Source organism: Rutidosis leptorrhynchoides, unplaced genomic scaffold (assembly GCF_046630445.1).
Source record: "Rutidosis leptorrhynchoides isolate AG116_Rl617_1_P2 unplaced genomic scaffold, CSIRO_AGI_Rlap_v1 contig377, whole genome shotgun sequence".
NCBI classification, from domain to species: Eukaryota; Viridiplantae; Streptophyta; class Magnoliopsida; order Asterales; family Asteraceae; genus Rutidosis; species Rutidosis leptorrhynchoides.
In genome coordinates this window covers 19,881-38,841 of record NW_027266615.1, presented here as the reverse complement: position 1 = coordinate 38,841, position 18,961 = coordinate 19,881, and the positions used below count along the sequence as shown (strand labels likewise).

The following is an 18,961-nucleotide window of genomic DNA, read 5'->3' as shown; positions in this document are numbered from 1 at the left end:
TATAATTAATTGATCGAATAAATGATTATATATTCTTATTAATTGTATGATTTATTTTTTTATACATAATTACATGATTTATTAATAGAGTGTATATATATATTTTTTATGTTGATATAGGGAATTAAATGGAGAGTATATATGAGGAAAAAATAATTATACATTAATTTCATAAATTGAGATTAAAATGGACCGATGAATATTACGCGATACTTGAAATTTATAATGAAACTTGGGAAAGATATAGTCATGATATACTATAGAGGTTTTTTTTTTTTTTTTTTTTAATCTCTTATACTATAGAGGTTTATTATAAATTCCATAGCAAATGTAGTACTAACAAATTATATATATTATTATCGGTGGAGTGGTTGCTTTGGTGGATTATTGCCAGGCTTTAACTATCCACGCGAAGCTTTTATATATTTCTAATTTCTTATATGATCAGCTTGAATTCAGCACCGGAAACTGCATTTTCCTTTATTTTTCCCGATTTATATATCCATCATTTCTCAGTTTCTCCTTCCTTTCCCTGATGCATGGATATATACTGTACTATTTATAATTCCTCTAAATATGTATACAACTTTGAACATACAGTATATGAATATTTAAATGTACGTTTTCGATATTTGAAATGCCAATTACGTACATTAATATTGAGATATACTTTTTCTGTCCCTTTTTAATTGTCATTTTTACAATTTTTTTTTTTATCTTTTATTAAATTAAATGTCATTTTTAGAAATTTGAAGTGAAATTGACCATTATATTTTTATCACTTAAAATATTTATTATTTTTCATTCTCTTTCTACAATGTGTTAAGGCTTTTAATTTGGATTTTTCTTTTTTAATTCAAATATATTATTGTCTCAAATGTAAGTTATTTTATTTTATTTTTTTTAATTTTGATAAAATGAGTAAAAGTGACATTTAAAAAGAGACGGAGAGACAGCAACGGATCTAGCCGGAAAAACTAGCCCGCGTGATATGTAATATATTGACTATTATCATGTAAAATTTAGAGGATGGTCATAATTTATATATCAAAATTATAATATATAAATAGACAACTAAATAATTAAATGTAGTATAAATTTAACTATATTTTTTTTAATAAATAAATTATATATTACATATTTAAAATTTATGGTGTCGCACCGCGAACTTTTTTATATCAAAAATATTTTAATTTCTTAAAAAAATATTATATTTTAACAAATTAATTTTTAATAAATATAAAAAAATTAATATTTTAATAAAATTTTATGAATCTATAACATTTATATGTTAAAATATTAAATATATGTAAAATAATTACATCTAAAGTTTATAAATTTATATAAATAATAATAATGTATACATAAATTACACTTTTCATTTATACAGATCCATAAAATTTACAACTAAAAAATTTAACGTAAATATTTCAGCTAATCCTCTTTCAATGAAAATAACTAAAAAATTTGGAAAAAAAATTACATTTCATTTTATTATGAAATCTTAATTAAATATATAATTTATTATGAAATTTTAATTAATTAAAATTATATATTGGATATAAAATGAGTTTTAAATAGGTTTAAATTCAGTCAAATTTTCAATACTTCTTATGAAATATTAAAATTATTACTAACTTCTTTCTCCGTTTTTAAATAGAAGTCGTTTTGAGTTTTTAGATTCATTTAAAGTCTAATAATGATTATGTACATTTAAAAATGAAGGTATCTAAAAAGATAAAATAACATCTATTTATAAATGAAGGTAGTATATTTTTTTTTTTATTTACTATATGTTATAATAAATAATTTTTATAGTTTATTCTGTAATATTATATTTTTAATTTTATCATAAAATGTATATGAACTTTGCATTATTACGTTAAGATTCATAATTTTTTAAATATTAACGTATATTTTTAACATAAAATATATATTTACTAAATCATAATGTCGTTGTTGCTCTCCTACCTTCTATACGGATCCATAATATATATAATTTAAATATATTTTGTCTATCCAATATTATAATTTTTTTATTTATATATATTTTTTTTTCAAAATCTAGTCTTAATTGGGATTCTCTCTATGCTATCTATTGATTCATCTTTGCGAAAAAAAATTAAGGAAAAAAACAGACGAAGGGAGTACTTGTTTGATGTCTATTCAAGAAATGGGAGGTGACATGTGCGTGCAAATGCAACCATATATACCATTAATTTAAGTGAAAGTATAAGGATGACCGAAATTTGACCAACTTCCGTAACATGAAATTCATATTAAATGCTTTATACGGTATATGTATTATTTTGATGTAATATACGGTATATGTATATGATGTATATATATACACACATTTAATGTATGTATAATTGCATATGCTACATGTAGAGACGATTTAACTCTTCATCAAATAAATGCATGAATTCATGCATATTCCTTCCACATATATAATTGTGGCCATCCAAAGAGTTTCGTCTCATTAATGAAGTTAAAATGCTTACAAATGAGATATATATATATATATATTTTCACCCTTGATCAGGTTCCCTTCAACATTATTCAATATAAAACTGATTATTTTATAAGTAGACGACGAAGACATACATAGTAGAATGATTAAATTAAAGCATCCGTCCACATTCACTTTGAAAGATTAAAGGTTGGAATTATTCTATCTTTTTTTTTCTTAACGTTTGGGTAATCAAGAATATATATATGATATATACTAGTATACGATAATATGAATTACAAGCGGCTCCTTACCAATCAAATGTAGTATTTTCATCAAAAATAAATAAATTAAATTTAGTATAGAGATAGATAGTCAACTGCCTTCTGCTCACGCAACCTTGACACCTAGATCTTTTCAAACTTTTCTAGTATTACAAATTCTGTGCTTGCTATAAATTTTGGCTTTATATGATTTAATTCCACTGATAGTCTCGCCGCAGTTTTTGTAAATACTTTTTTTTTGAATAAACTTGTAATTACTACTAGTATAGATCATGACTTTGTGAACAAATTACGTACGTGTTCCATGAAATACGATCGTATCTCACTCCACGTGTACTAATCATGATTTGGGACAGTATTAATATATGTGAGAGAAATTCTTGGTTTACATGCCAATCACCTTTAATCACGCATGTTTTTAATGATTAATCAATTTCTTAAAATTATACACTTATCAATTAACGCTATGCATATTTAAGTGATGGCGTGTTAAAAAATTTCCATTCAAAAATAGCTCATATATATTTTATAAATATAGGATTAAGGATGGAAGAAATGCTTATGTACACAACAGACAACACATCATCATTTATAAATACATACCAAATTATGTTAATCTATGGTTGTTAATTGCCATGTAAGAAATTTATTGTCAAAAAAATATAGGCAATCAAGAAAAATCTTTTTTTTCTTTTCTTTGCACCAATAGTGGCACTAATGATTCAATTTAAGAAATCGTCTTCTACACATCTCCGTTGTTAAAAAAAGAAAAAAATTTAATCGCCCAGAAACAATCTCTCTTCAGAAAAATATAAAACAAAAATTAAAAATCCATTAAGCAAAGAACAACAAACTCATTTTTAGTTTTTTTTTATTGAGGTTTTTTTTCATCCCCAATTCGTTAACGGAGTTTCATCTTCTCTACCGTCTCCGCTCATCCTTTGAATTTTTAGTCATAACTAAATCATGATTGTTGGTCGTTTTGGACGATTTCCCATCTAAAAAACTCTCAGTGTCATGTTTTTTTTTAATCAAGTTTAACAATACATATGAATTAATTCACATGAGTCCAAAATATAGAAAAGGTAGAAAGAGATTTGAATTTCTGCAGCGGTAGAAGTTGAAATTGTAAATTTTTTTCCTGGTTTGGAGATGGAGAAGACGAATGGAATTTGAGGATAGAGATCGAAGATAACCTCGCACCACATAACAAACAAACACTCGGTGCTCCACTTTTTTAAAAGTTAATTAATTAATCAATCTTTGACTCTAATTATTTACGTGGCAAATAAATTTTGTTGTATTACAAATGTCAAAATGTAATATGCATATGTAATTGTTTAGGGGTTACATACTATGTACCCAAAAATTTCTCTGTGGTAAAAAAATATTAATGTCTTACAAAACAAAAGGAAATTTGATTAATTTTTTTTGGAAGGAAAAAAGAAATTAATTATTTAGAGATGAAGGAAAATATATTCATATAATTTTTTATTTTTTTTATAATTTTATTATGCATGCATATAATGCATACTAGTACGTACGTAGGTATAAATAGTGGGACCAAAGGAAATCGACATATATACATACTTATTATAAGAAACCCATGAGCAAGGTAAGGAGTGATTTTCGGATCCAATGTGTTATATTTCCATTCTGTTGAAAACGATCGAAACACATAATATGACAAAAACAAAAGACTTTGAATATATATATATATATATATAATCAAAACCATATGATATTGAATCATGTGATTTTTTGTTTGAGGTCATTATTATGCATGGTTGGTCTAGGTTTGATTCAGGTTTTAGTGGTCTTGACATCAAATTTTCCTACGTACGTATTAATTGGGGGGGACCAAATGTATTTTAATAGTATGCCCGATCGATCGAGTATATATACCTGAAACACATTTCCGTGACTATCAGTTTGAGCTGCCTTACAAATTGAGTTCTGACTATGTCTACGTACTTTAATTATTACAAGGGCTCGCTTCATCTAATCTTCCTTCTTGGAGTTTTTGTTCTATTCCCTTGATCATTTCTTTTGTTTTAACATATATTCACCCTTATTTTTATGGCATCAGCAAATAAATATAGTAGTAACTAGTAATGAAATACTTGCACTTTCTTATCAATTAACATCGATTTTATTAAGACCATCTCCAACACAAAATTTTTTTATTTATGTCACATCAACGAAAATTAAAAATTAATAGATTTTATCTATTTTACTCCAATACTACAGTCTCTTTATATATATATATATATATATATATATATCTCGAGATAAGAGATCGTACTTCTATCTAGGATACATATTTTATTTAAAAGACTCAAAATAGAATCTCTTATTTATACCATAATATAGACTCAAGAGTGACATCGGAGATACTCTAAGTTGATTGAGGGGTTTATGATTCAAATATTGATTTAGTGAAAGAACATGATTGTGTGCTATATGATTGATAGGTCTGATAGTCAACGCCATTGACTTTTACCATTTAGGCATGATCGACCTCCGCACGTTATTATATAGAGTCGACTAACTAATGTTGTAGTACTAAATGTACTTACAAAATACTATTACTACCTCCAAAGGCAATCGTAAGAGGTCGAGAACGGCGTCATAATAACCCATGGGCCGATGAAGAAAAGCGGGGCCGTAACAACTACAGTGACTCTTGGAATCATGCGCATGGCTCAATGCCAGGCATATTAATGGGAGGTCTAACGAGTGCTACGAGTGAATGCGTAGCTTTGTCTTCTCTTATTCAATTTAGAATTACAGACATTGAAGGAAAACCAAGAAAGACCTAGAAATCCGGTAGGAGTTACTACTTACGCCAACACCCGACGAGCTTACCATATTCGAATCATGACTTTTGGTAATCCGGTTCCTCTACTGCACTGCTCGCTCTTTATGAGTACATCCGGGGGCCCTTTATTGCAAGCTCCTGGCAGCCTTAGTCTGTCTTTACATGATGTTTTCATTTTTTTAAATTTATTTATTAATTTATGTATTAATATAATATAAATTGATTAGATACATAACTGATGGATAAATTTAAAATATGAAAATATCATGTATTTTGATACGGAACCATGTTGGTGTTCATTCAGCAATTATTTCCTTGTGAGTTTGTAGAAATCAAATTAATGGGCTTCTCTTGTCTTGTGGAGCACAGGAAAATAAAATGGGCTTGTAATGTGTACACAATTGATAAAGTTTGGGCCGTAGAGTTTGCTTTGGGCAATGTCTTTTGTAGAGCCCATCAATTCGGTTCGATTCGCTTTGGTGAATTCGATTCTATTCGATGCAGTTCGGTCCATTGGTTTCAGTTGCAATTAATTAATCAATACCTCAATAGTCAATCTTGTCTTTGTTGATTATCCAATGATGGAGATCATATTCATGCACTCATGGCTGATTCTGCAAACTTCAGGTTAGTGAACAATGAAGATAGCTTCTCTGTTTGTTTTTCGTATTGACTTTTCTTCTTGTTTGGGATAAAATTTGACTTGCTTCAATAAAGTTGTCAATTTTAGGGATGTTTTAAAGCCATTGTGTGTTTTTAGTAAGACCGGTAGGTGGGAAAGAGAGAGACTTCCCGATTTGTAGAATAGCTGTTCGGAGATGTCTTATGGTTTTGAGCATATATTATACAGTATAGTATATATACCCTTTGCTATTCTCAATCTTATCTGAAATGAATTCAATAAGACTTGATTTACAATAACTTAATCCGCCTCAGAAGAGTTGAAATCTTCCAACTTAGTGTATAATTTATGTTTATGAATCCACATTTCACTGGTCAAGAGTCAAATATGGCTTTCTAATCACGACTGCAAACCTGTTTTGATCTTTGTTTTTTACTTTTAAGTGCGTTGAATAATGCTATTGTCTTCCTTGTTATCTTCATTTTGTTAGTAAATTTTTGCAGAGTCTTTGTAATTTCTAATTGCCCTCTTTATTAGAATGGATCAGAATTGCTTCATCTGTTAATACTGAGAAACAAGAGCTTGAGGTGGCCTCTGATGAATGGTACAAAAAAAGGAGTATATTGTTGAACCTTGTGTTGGTTGTGGTTGTATAATTATAGAAGCAACTCGATAATGTGGTGAAGATAAGATGCAAACTGAAAAGGAGACACCTAATTCTACATTTCCACAAATTGAACGGCGAACGAAGCTTCCTGATCCTGCTGAGAAAGAGAAAGAAGTCAGCCTTTGGTCTATCATTAAAGATAATGTTGGGAAGGATCTCTCACGAGTTTGTCTTCCTGTTTACTTCAACGAACCAACGTCGTCCCTTCAGAGATGCTTTGAAGAATTGGAGTACTCACACCTTTTGGATCAGGCATACGAGTATGGAAAATCTGTAAGACTATTACTATAATATGTATAATCTGGTCGACTTTTCACAAAATGCTTCATTGCTTGGTACATTATTGTGTTTCTAGCACCATGTTGTTGTGCATATATGATATACTATATGATGTGTAGATCTTCATGTGTATAGGACCTATCTGAAAGTTTGTTTAATTAGTAGTCAAAAGACTTCTTTATTCAAGAGATAAAAAATCTCTGCATTTTCCTAGGTTTCCAGAGATAGCAGATTGCTGTTCTAATTTTTCTATTATCTTTGCATGCAGCATCTACACTTTTATGGTTCTTGATGTTTTCATTTCAAAGTGTTATCTGAAGGATTGTCGATTTTGATATTTCCTCCAATCCTATTTGTAATCAGGGGAACAGTCTTCAAAGAATATTAAATGTTGCAGCTTTTGCGGTCTCTGGATATGCTGCCTCTGAAGGCCGAGACTACAAACCTTTCAATCCTTTACTGGGAGAAACTTATGAAGCTGATTATCCCGACAAAGGAGTGCGCTTCTTCTCTGAGAAGGTTATTTTTTAAGATTTGGCAGTTATTGGAACTCCTAATCTTCAAAAAGTTGGTTACTTTGTTGGAAAATTTCGGTAAAATGTTATTATCATTAAATCAGGTCTGCCACCACCCACCAATCCTTGCCTGTCACTGTGATGGTAGAGGATGGAAGTTATCTGCCGACAGTAACCTCCGGTCAAAGTTTTGGGGCACGTCGATACAGCTCGACCCTGTTGGAGTTTTAACGCTAGAGTTTGATGATGGTGAAATATTTCAATGGAGCAAGGTAGACAACTTCTTGTTTTTTACAGTGAATTTTAAGCATTTTCTTTTTCCAATGGTGCTAATTATTGTCATGTGCTGAAATCAGGTTACTACAAGTATTAACAATCTCATCCTTGGTAAACTGAATTGCTATCATCATGGGAAAATGCACATATGTGGTAATCGTCAATACTCATGCAAACTCAAGTTCAAAGAGCAGTCTATTATCGAACGAAACCGGAATAAGGTTAGTGACAATAATTTGTAAATCCTTAATTCATAACCTTTTTTATAGAACTTATGCATATTATATACACATAGGTTACTGGGTTTGTAGAAGATGATTCGGGGAAAAAGGTTGCCACATTATTTGGGAAATGGAATGATAGCATGTATTATACTTATGGCGATGATGATATCAAAAGGCACAAGGATTGGAATCCTTCATCTAGTTCATCAAATTCCTCACTGCTATGGACAAGGAATAAAGCACCTCCTAATATCTGTCGCTACAATTTATCTGCATTTGCAATCACTCTGAACGAGCTAACTCCAGGATTGAAGGTACAGAAAATACATAAAAAAAACCCTTTGCACAATATTGTCTATTATTACCATTATAGCATAGTTTTATCTGACCCTTAGTATTTAATCATGGATCAAGGAGAAGCTCCCACCCACGGATTCCAGGCTAAGACCAGACCAACGACATTTGGAAAACGGGGAATTTGAGAAGGCAAATGCCGAGAAACAGAGGTTGGAGAGACGACAAAGAGCGGTATGTATGCAATTCATTATTTCTCAACATCTTTTATCGATAGTAAACTATTACTTGGTAACTAATAATCAATCATCCTTATGATATACGCCACAGTCAAGGAAATTACAAGAAAATGGGTGGCAGCCAAGGTGGTTTGGGAAGAAAAGTGAGGATGGAGGGTTCTGCTACATGGGTGGATATTGGGAAGCACGTGAGCAAGGGAATTGGGATGGTTGTCCTGATATATTTGGTGAAATCAAACAAGACACTACTTGTTAACACTTTAGTAGCTTAATTTCTGATATTCATGTGATAGCTTTCTGTAGATACAGTCGATTGTTACTTGTAGGGGAAGGATCAATGTGTGATTTATTTAATTTATTCATTTATGTTTGGAACATGACAATTTCAAAAGGTTAAATTTGAATTCTAAAATTTTATTTATCCATAATAATGTGTATTAAAGAACTCTTATTCATTCAGACTTATTGACCCAGGAAGAAGAGAGATCATTCATTTTCGATTTTCATCATCAATGACGCAAACCTGAGAAATAATTTACTGGAGCTGAACGACTACAAGAGCCTTCAACTCGACCAATTAGATATCGCCACGTGACATTTGATTTAGAGTCACAGGAAATGGAAGACATGAAAGCTACAATGATACTAATCATACAACTAACTAAACTCAGCTAGCTTAATTACCCCTAACAAATCATCAAGAAATTGTTTGACTGAATTAGAAGAAGATCAACCATCCATCCAAGCTCTTCTTGCAATCTCAGACATATCCTTTACTCTTTTCCTCACCGGATTATCACCGTCCATCACATATCTAACGGCTCTGGCTATCTCATCAGCCATCACAATATCACCAACTCTCAAATAACTGTAATCCAACCTCAACTCTACTGCTATTCCAAACTCTCTTACCATCCCAAAAGCATTTAGTTGCTGCTCGGCATAAACAGGCCACGTCACGATTGGAACACCAGCCCACAAGCTCTCTGATATTGAGCTCCATCCACAATGCGACACGAATGCTCCAGTCGCCTTGTGACACAAGACTTCGATCTGCAGGGCCCACCACAGATCAATCCTCTATCCCCGATCCTTTCCATAAACCCTTCTGGGAGGATCGCGTCAGGATTCCGGATGGACCATAGAAATCTACAGCCGGTGAGTTCTAGCCCGAGAGCTATTTCCTTGACTTGGGAAGAGTCAAAGCTTCCTTTTCCAGAGCTTCCAAAACATAAGAGCACGGCAGATGAATCAGGCTGATGATCTAGCCATTTCATGATCTTGTCAAACTGAAACTTATTCAATTGAGGATTAGGCTGACCGCTGATATCCACATTCAGTCCAACCGTGTAAACCTTTGGGATTTCAGGACGTAAGAAGGAGTTGAGTGTATAAGGCTCTAACTCAGGAAGAGTGTTGACCAGAGTCCCTTTAAGATCCCTAAACCTTTGGGCATGCTCGACATAACTAGGATTCTTGGTCAAACACGGCAACTGGCATAACACTTGCTGGAACAGGGTTGGCAAAACCTGGCATTAAGATTTCAGGATCGGATTCTTTAACGGCTCTCCCGACCTGATCTTGCCATGTCGGCAGATATAGCATGAGATCTAAGAACCCTGCATTACTAGTCAAGTACATATACGATGGAAGGCCAAATTCATCAGCAAGGTCAGTCATGGAAAAGGCAAATAGATCAAGGATTAACCCTGCGATTCGAACCGGGTTCGACGATTTCATCCTCTCTGCAAGGAAAGTCCTGACCTGAGGTAGGTAACTTTGGACGACAGAAGAGATATATTTCTCGGAGCATTTCCATCGGAGAGTTGGCGGTGGCGGGTCAGGTTGAGGGAGATCAATGAGTTGGATTCTTGAGAGAGAAGAAAGGGTTTTCGTGTATGAATCATTGTATGGTGCGAAAGGGTGCTTGGTTAGGAAGATGGTGATCGATATTTGATCGTTGTGATTAATTAAACGTTTGGCGAATTCAAAGGATTGAACCAAGTGGCCTAGTCCTGGCGATGGCACGAATATCAGCTCTGCTTTTCCCATTTTTTTCTGTCGTTTTGTTCATGGTTCCTTGTTTGTCTATCGCATATATCATTAATATAAACTACTCCATAACCCTGTTTTAATTCAACACATGGTTTGGAAGTGTCCAAAACATTTTGATAAGCCTATGAAAATGACATAGACACCCTTTTTTAGACCGATTCTGTCATCAAAAATTTATCGTGAGGTGTTCATCAAATTAGATTGCATCACTGAGCCCGTCTGTTGGACGGAAAATTATTTTGATTTTATTTTTAAATTTATAATTCTATTAAAATTAATAATTTATTTCATTTTCAAAAAATAAACATATCAAAAAATAAAAGCCACATGTCAAGATTTATTTTGAAATAAAATTTATAATTACATCTAATCAATTTAATTATTCCTATTGTTTGAAAAATAAGATATGTCCGTTTTAGTTAGACTAATGACAAAAGAAATTAACGGATTTTTGTTAGGAATAATAGTTTGATAAAAAAATTAAAAAAATGATATATATTGATTAATTTTTTTTTTTAAATAATATGTCCATTTAAATTGGAAAAAAGAAGATGTGTCCGTCTTAATTAGAATAGGAAAAAAGAATATAATGGATTTTAATTAGGAAAAATTATTTAATAAAAAAATTAGAAAATATATATAGCGTATTATAATTTTATTAAGAATATTTTTTTAAATAATAGATAGGAAAAAAATCATGTGTCAAATTTAATTCGCTAATTAAAAATTATGAGTCAAAATTAATTCGACAATAAAAGATATATATATATATACACACGTATATATATTTATATATGTTCGTTTTAATTATGATGAATGAGAATAGAATTCGTAGAGAATAAATTCCTAATTAGGAATAAAATTATTATATTAGAAAAAATGTAATTGGTAAAATTTTATTAAGAATTATTATATTATTATTGTGTTTTGATTTCCTAATTAGAATAGGAAAAAAAATATAATATCATTGACTTAAAATTGTAACTTGAAACCTAATTAAACTCAAAGTTCTAAAATACATGAGTCAAATCATTATTCGTTAATAAAACGTCATGTGTCGATGTTGATTTGACAATAAAATTTACAATTGAATTTACAATTGAATTTACAATTGGATCGATATTGTATTGTATATATAAGATTAATTAATATTGATTGATGATGAAGGGTTATACAACTAGTGATAGCTGATTAAGATAGACAAATTAACAATTTGTATCAAAACAAAACTAAATTTCAAAAATTAATAGGATTATCCGTACATGTTATCTGGCTGGCTTCGGTTGGCTAGATCTTAAAATCTGGAGTCGTAATTATGATCTGAGATTTGTGTTGAGATTTAATTTTGTGATTAAAGAAGAATTAGGAGCTGTTTTGAAGAAAAACAGAATTGAAGGACCAAAAGTACATAAAATTGAATTTTGCAGGGACCAAAAGTTCAATCCCCTTCATCAAATTAAATGGCGTAGTCAACGTCATTCATTTTTTGAAGTTATATTGGATCATTAATAGTCATCACACTATCTTAATCAATTGTCATCACACTATCTTAAGCAATATTAATACCAACCATTTTTAATTAATGTTGTGCTACTTTTGCCAAAGTTTTTTAATTGTTTAGACTAAATAGTTAAACCCATTCTACACAATGGGACAAAATTTACCTACATTTCCCTATATATCTTATCTACTGTTCTCTCAATTAAAATGTTATACGTGTAGTTTCAATCTGACATGGAATCCAACTCAGCCATTAAAAAAATAAATGCCAAAATTATTCTTTCAAAAAAAAAAACTTAATTATCCATCTCCTCCATTCGTTGGTCACTTGCTCTCTTTCGATATATTCCGTAATTTTTTTGTTCTTTGAGAGCTCGACAAATCTAAAAGTTCCCGATTTTTTTGGGTGCGAAATATTATGTATTTTTTCAGCCTATCAAGAACAATGTGAATTTTGTGGTGTTCATCAAGCGATCTTGCGCGACAAAAATTTAAAATCAAATATCTCAAATTCATTTTTGAATCTTTCCAATATCGATGATGGATATCTCTAGCCCATAGTCAGTGGTGGGATCGATTCTCGTCGAGGCTGGTGGCATAAATGTGGGCTTGTCATTAATGACAATCGGAGAAAAAGAATTTGAGATTATTCATCACACATAATTAAATTAATTCAGTTAATAATAGTTTAAATCATGGAACAACTGAAATTATTAACTAAAATTCAAATGATAAATTAAGTTAATCGGTCAATTGATCAAAGGTTGGCGGCAAGTGGTGATCGAAAGTGGAGATTTGGGTAAGAGCTAAGAACGTGTAGAGCCAGAGAATGGCCGAAGAAAATGAAAGACGGTGAGAGAAAAATAAAAAAGAAATTAGGAAAAGGGATATTTTAGTCTTTTTGATAACGAAAAATAGATAAGTATATAAGGAAATGTTGGTAAGTTTTGTCCTAAACAATGACTCGTCTAACTTTTAGTTACTACAGAAAAGTTTTTTTTTTTTTAATGAATACTATAGGTAAGTATTAGTTGGCAGAATGGTTACTGTCTTAGTTACTGATCATGTGTCTCTTTCAAAAATTAAAGCAAATTGAAACTGATTCCAAATTAATATACAAGAAATATGAAACTATATATCGCTCTTGCAATATATTGATGTTTCAACAATTTAATGGCTGTACATGGAGCTTATATTAATATATTATCTTTATGGAAACATTTCCCCGATTTCATTCTATAGTTATTGATGTAGATCTGCAATTTATTCAGAAAAATGCTCGTCAGGCCTTAGAATAGATAATTATTCTCTCTGTCTCTATTTAACTGTCATAATTTTATATAAAATATATAAAAAATATAATAATTAAATTGGAACTGAGGTAGTATTACACTACATTATGAATGACTGGAAAATTATTTATTAAAATGTCATCTCTTCATTTTTATATTGTTATATAGATACCACTTTATGGAACTGGGGTTTAACGGTAAATAATTCCTAAAAAAAGGACTAATCTAACTTCATACATAATCTTTACGTTTAATGGGTGAAATAACTAAAGAGCTCAGCTGGATTGTAAACGACCTTGAGAAAGAATATGAACCTTGCATATGCTTCCAGACACCGTTTGAGAACTCTCGTGAGTAAACAATGTTCACAAGGAGACATTAATCTAAATTAACTAACATTTGTGTAGACCTAGACTTTATGTGGGAAGTTAAAACTAGTCTAATTCTAAGAAAATACTAGAAGTGACTTGTAAGTAATAATTGGCGATGGTTAGGATAAGGACCTAGCTAATTAAAATTTGCGTATTAATTAAGCCATTAATGTTTTTACATGTATTAAGTATGTTTCTCAAATAACTTCCTCTCTTATGCATTTGGGTAATCATATCTTTTTTTTGGGCAGCTTACAAGTATAGTGAAAGATTCAATATCTTTTTCCTAGTCTTTGCAAAAATCCAAAAAAAGATACTCGTCTAAAAATACATGATGTTTTCCCTATTAAATCATAAAAAAATATATGTATTTTGAGATGGAGGGAATAGTATAATGCCTAATAGAATCTCTAGTTTCTTAATTTAATTATTGTATAGTTGATTAGTACAAGTCAGTGGATCCGTTAGTTAGACGGAAAGTCCGTGTTTTAAAAAATTAATGATTTAAATATATCATATGAAAAATTATATATTAATTATTCGTATTAAACATTATTAAATATATGTCAAATATTATATAGAAGGTAATTATTTTAAATCTATATCAATTATAATTATTTTGATTTTATTTTAAAATCTACGATTCTAGAATTATTTATTTTATTTTCAAAAATAATAAATATAGGAAAAAAATAAAAATTGTATATCAAAATTTGATTTCATAATAAAATTTATAATTGCATCTAATCAATTTAGTTATTTCTATTGTTTGAAAAATAAGATATTCATTTTACTTAAGAATATAAAAAAAAATACAGAGAATTTTTATTAGGAAGGATAATTTAATAAAAAAAATAATATATATTATACTTTGAGTAGGAATAATATTTTTAATAATATGTCCGTTTGAATAGGAAAAAGAGAAGATATACTTTTTTTTTAATTAGGAATAGAAAAAAAAAATGAAATGAATTTAATTAAGAAAAAAAATTTTATTTGAAAAATAAGATATGCTCCTTTAATTAAGAATAAGAAAAAAAATATAGCGGATTTTTATTAGGAATAATAGTTTAATAAAAAAATTAGAAAAAATAATATATATTTTATAATTTGATTAGGAATAATTTTTTTAATTATATGTCCATTTAAATAGGAAAAAAGATTACATACTCGTTTTAATTAAGAATATAAAAAAATAATATAATGAATTTTCATTAGAAAAATTGTTTAATAAGAAAATTAAAAAAAATATAGTGTATCCTAATTTTATTAGGAATAATTTTTTAAATAATAAGTAGGAAATTGATTAGGAATAAAATTATTATATTAGAAAAAAATAGTTGGTAGAATTTTATTAGGAATCAATATATTATTATTGTGTTTTGATTTTCTAATTAGAATAGGAAAAAAATATTATTGATATAAAATTATAACTTGAAATTTAATTAAATTCAAAATTTTAAAATATATATGTCAAATTACTATTCGTTAATAAAACTTCATGTGTCGGATATTAATTTGACAATAAAATTTATATTTAAATTTACAATTAGAATATATTTAAAATTAAAATTCTCGCTATTATATATAAGAAGATACTGTGTTCCTCGAACTCTATATATAAAGTCCAACATTCGATTTCATTCTCATCACAAACACTTTTGTTTAATAAGAAAACTAAAATAATTAAAAAGCCTAATGGCTTCAAGAAAGAGCTCATCAATTCTTGCTCTCTTCCTTTGTCTCAACATTCTTTTCTTTACTCTCGTCACTGGTCATGGTTGTGGCCAATGTCATGATCCGAGACCAACACCAGACCCCAACCCTAACCCTGGTCCTAATTTCCCTGGCCCGAATCCTGACCCCAACAATCCGTATCCACAAGAATCATGCCCTAGGGACGCCCTCAAACTGGGAATTTGTGCAAATGTGTTGGGTTCATTGCTTAATGTGACACTTGGACGACCTCCAGTGGTTCCATGCTGCTCTCTCCTCGAAGGGCTCGTCGATCTGGAAGCTGCGATTTGTCTATGCACGGCACTAAGAGCCAACATTTTAGGTATTAACCTAAACCTTCCCATATCACTCAGCTTGCTACTCAATGTCTGTTCAAGGAGAACTCCTCCTGGCTTCCAATGTGCTTGAAATCTTCATTCCTATTTCTATATATATGATGCTATAGCAATAATGGATATTGTATTTTTAATATTCATAGTGTAAGTCCATCTGTACTATTTTTTTAGCAATGTCGTGTGAGTGTGATCATTAATAAGTATTGTCGTCAACACTTTCTACATTCGGCTTGTACTACTGTAATATTGCCATATTTGTATGTAATAAATTATTCAGTCATTAATTTGGATTTTATCTTTACATCACCATATAATTACTTAAGATACAGATATTCAAATGAATTGAATCATCAATGTAGACTTTATAAAATATATATTTCAAAAACTAATGAATATGGCATGACACACCACTTAAGTGTGTGAATTCAAGAAAAAATATATCTTGACAACAAGTTTTTGTACTTTTCGGTCGCGGCATATTTATATGATTCTAAAGGGATCCCACGTAAGTTCCATTAATGGTGCCCGTGACTCTTCCATTAAGCAGCTAAAACAAGCAACCTTCTTATTTAAAATCTAGGTATAATTATACTATATTTAAAATCACATCCGTGGACAGTATTAAAGTCTCAAAACTAGCACCTGGCCGCTTAAACTATGCTCCATATAATATCTGGGTCGAAGACATTATGGAATGATCTTTTGTCGCTAATTAACGTCTCCGCTAACCATCCGAAGGCGGCGAGATCGATGACGCTCCAGTTGGATGATTAAAGGAAGCTGTTAACGTCACATCAACATTCGTAATGTCTTGGACCCAAAAATGTTAGGCATGCCGTAGTTTAAGTGGCCAGATGTAAGTTTGATGCTTTAAACGGTCAGATGTGATTTCAGTAAGAGGCTATGGTGTAATTAATCCTAAAATATATCTATAACGTGCCCAAACCGATGTCGTTGTTCATCGTGCAACTTGGATGAAATGGTACAATCAATTCTCTCTTCATTTTTCACGGACCTGGGCACATTTTGAAGAAAGGAAAGCTACATTTTCAAGGTCCGACACATCTCTTATAGCCCGGAAGTTTAGAACCATTTATTGATCATATCAATTGTAATAGTTAGATTTCACTTTTCAATTCCTCCATTTATTGCTACATTATCATTATAATAGGGTTTTCACCCAAACGGTAGTCGGTTTTCGAACGACGCTCCCCTTATTATGTACATATTCTCGCAGATCGGTGTTAGCCGACTTGTTAATAGAGTTTCATCGATATTAACATAAAAATGAATGGAGGAATTATATATAATTGCGTTTGCTTTCGATTTTGAATTATATATTTAATTTAATTTTGATTCCGGCTTTTTGAAGCTAAATTTAGAACACATGTAATGGAAGCTAATTCCGAGAGCCATTTAATTTAGACAAAGTTTATAGACTGATCCAAAGTAAACACTATTAAATTTGCAGGATATATGACTATATGAGAAATCAGATTCAACGTCAATATATAATGAGAAAACAACAGAGAAAATTTTATCCAAAACTGTAACCAAGAGAAATTAATAAAGAAAATACTGGTGATAATTAAAAGTCAAGAAACAACACATAATGCAACTTAGATAATTGCTTCGACTCAATAAAGGATCGATGATCGATCCAAACCCAAAAGTTACAACAAACATTCCAAAACCCAAAACACATAATTGAGTTTCAACATCAATGACAAAAACCCTAATCAAGTCATGAAACGGAATTAACTAACTTAATAATGTGGAAATTAAGAAATTATTCGGTCGATACTAGAGAGGAGGGCAGACAAATCCAGGTGGAGGAGTTTTGCCACAAGTAACGAGAACTTGTAGAGCTAGAGGAATGAAAATGTTAAGGTTAAGAAGTTTAAGCCTTATTGTGGTGCAGAGACAAACAGCTGCTTCTAGTTCAAGCAATCCTTGTAGCACTGGACAACAAACATTCTGAACCGGGTCGCCTAACCCTATATGAACCAGTCCTCCAAGAACGTCCAAGCAAAGCCCTAATTTAAGAGCATTGATAGGGCAAGTTGGTTGAGAACTCGGAGGATATGGAACAATACCACTACCACCACCACCTCCGCCTCCTCCCCCACCTCCTCCTCCGCCTCCTCCACCTCCTCCTCCGCCTCCTCCACCTCCACCTCCTCCACTGCCACCGCCTGATGGAGGGCTAGGGATGTAAGGTGGAAAAGTAGTAGGAGGTGGGAGTATGACGGGAGGAGGAATCACCGGAGGGTTCGGAGTGGAAGGTGGTTTTGAGTGAGAGCCGCAGCCGCCTCCGCCATGGTGAGGTGGACGTTTGGATGGTGGTTTGGCCGGCTGGTGATGCTTTGGTGGGTGTGGAGGATGTGTACAAGGAACACAAGCTTGAATTGGAGGCAATGCCACCAACATGAGAATCATAAATATGAAGAATGTTGCAATAACTTTAGAAGGACCCATTCTAAGTGACTTTCTTTAATTTATGTTTCTTGAGAGATTCAATATATATGGAGTATTTGTTTTCCCTTGAATATCAAAAGGAGATGATTAATGAAAGTTTATATAACTGACTTCCAACACCAAGTTGCACTGAAATTGTGGACAAATTACAAGAAATCTTTTGATATCTAGATGGGAGATTTTTTTTGTAGTTGGTCATTACAAATTTCGAAGTACATCCGTGATCATGAATCAACTCTATTCATAAATTATTTATTTTGACTGCTAGTGTAAAATGATTTTCACTTTTGAAAATTGATTGCGAGAGAGTTACTAAATAGGTACTCATTATAATGCTTTTTCATATAGTTGGAAGGTACCCAAAAAAATGTGAAGTTTAGTATGCTAATACAATCAATATGGCTCCACCACTACTTTGTATTGTTTTATTTTTGGAAGATTACATTTATGATCATTTTCTCGTCGACTACGGTGGAGCATATATATATATATATATATATATAGATTAGGGTTTAATTCG

General features: G+C 31.1%; 3 protein-coding genes and 1 pseudogene across 4 annotated transcripts; 2 read left to right on the top strand and 2 right to left on the bottom strand.

Moving 5' to 3' along the window:
- Nucleotides 1–6,138: 6,138 nt before the first annotated feature.
- LOC139883274 (oxysterol-binding protein-related protein 2A-like) lies at nucleotides 6,139–8,929 on the top strand. The gene is made up of 9 exons (XM_071867476.1): nucleotides 6,139–6,184; nucleotides 6,717–6,797; nucleotides 6,866–7,119; nucleotides 7,489–7,644; nucleotides 7,745–7,912; nucleotides 7,997–8,137; nucleotides 8,212–8,454; nucleotides 8,555–8,668; nucleotides 8,765–8,929. Exons 1-9 carry the CDS (start codon nucleotides 6,139–6,141, stop codon nucleotides 8,927–8,929), a joined length of 1,368 nt encoding a protein of 455 aa, XP_071723577.1.
- Nucleotides 8,930–9,330: 401 nt separating this feature from the next.
- Nucleotides 9,331–10,725, bottom strand: LOC139883272 (UDP-glycosyltransferase 71K2-like; annotated as a pseudogene).
- A 4,864-nt stretch (nucleotides 10,726–15,589) lies between these two features.
- On the top strand, nucleotides 15,590–16,036 carry LOC139883266 (14 kDa proline-rich protein DC2.15-like). Of its 2 annotated transcripts, XM_071867472.1 has the most exons (2): nucleotides 15,590–15,725; nucleotides 15,777–16,036. In XM_071867472.1, exons 1-2 carry the CDS (start codon nucleotides 15,590–15,592, stop codon nucleotides 16,034–16,036), a joined length of 396 nt encoding a protein of 131 aa, XP_071723573.1. The 2 variants fall into 2 exon arrangements, with proteins under 2 accessions (XP_071723573.1, XP_071723571.1); XM_071867470.1 differs by having other exon boundaries at nucleotides 15,590–16,036.
- A 1,730-nt stretch (nucleotides 16,037–17,766) lies between these two features.
- LOC139883271 (uncharacterized) lies at nucleotides 17,767–18,441 on the bottom strand. Its single transcript, XM_071867475.1, has one exon. The coding sequence runs from the start codon at nucleotides 18,439–18,441 to the stop codon at nucleotides 17,767–17,769; it is 675 nt and encodes a 224-aa protein (XP_071723576.1).
- Nucleotides 18,442–18,961: the final 520 nt, after the last annotated feature.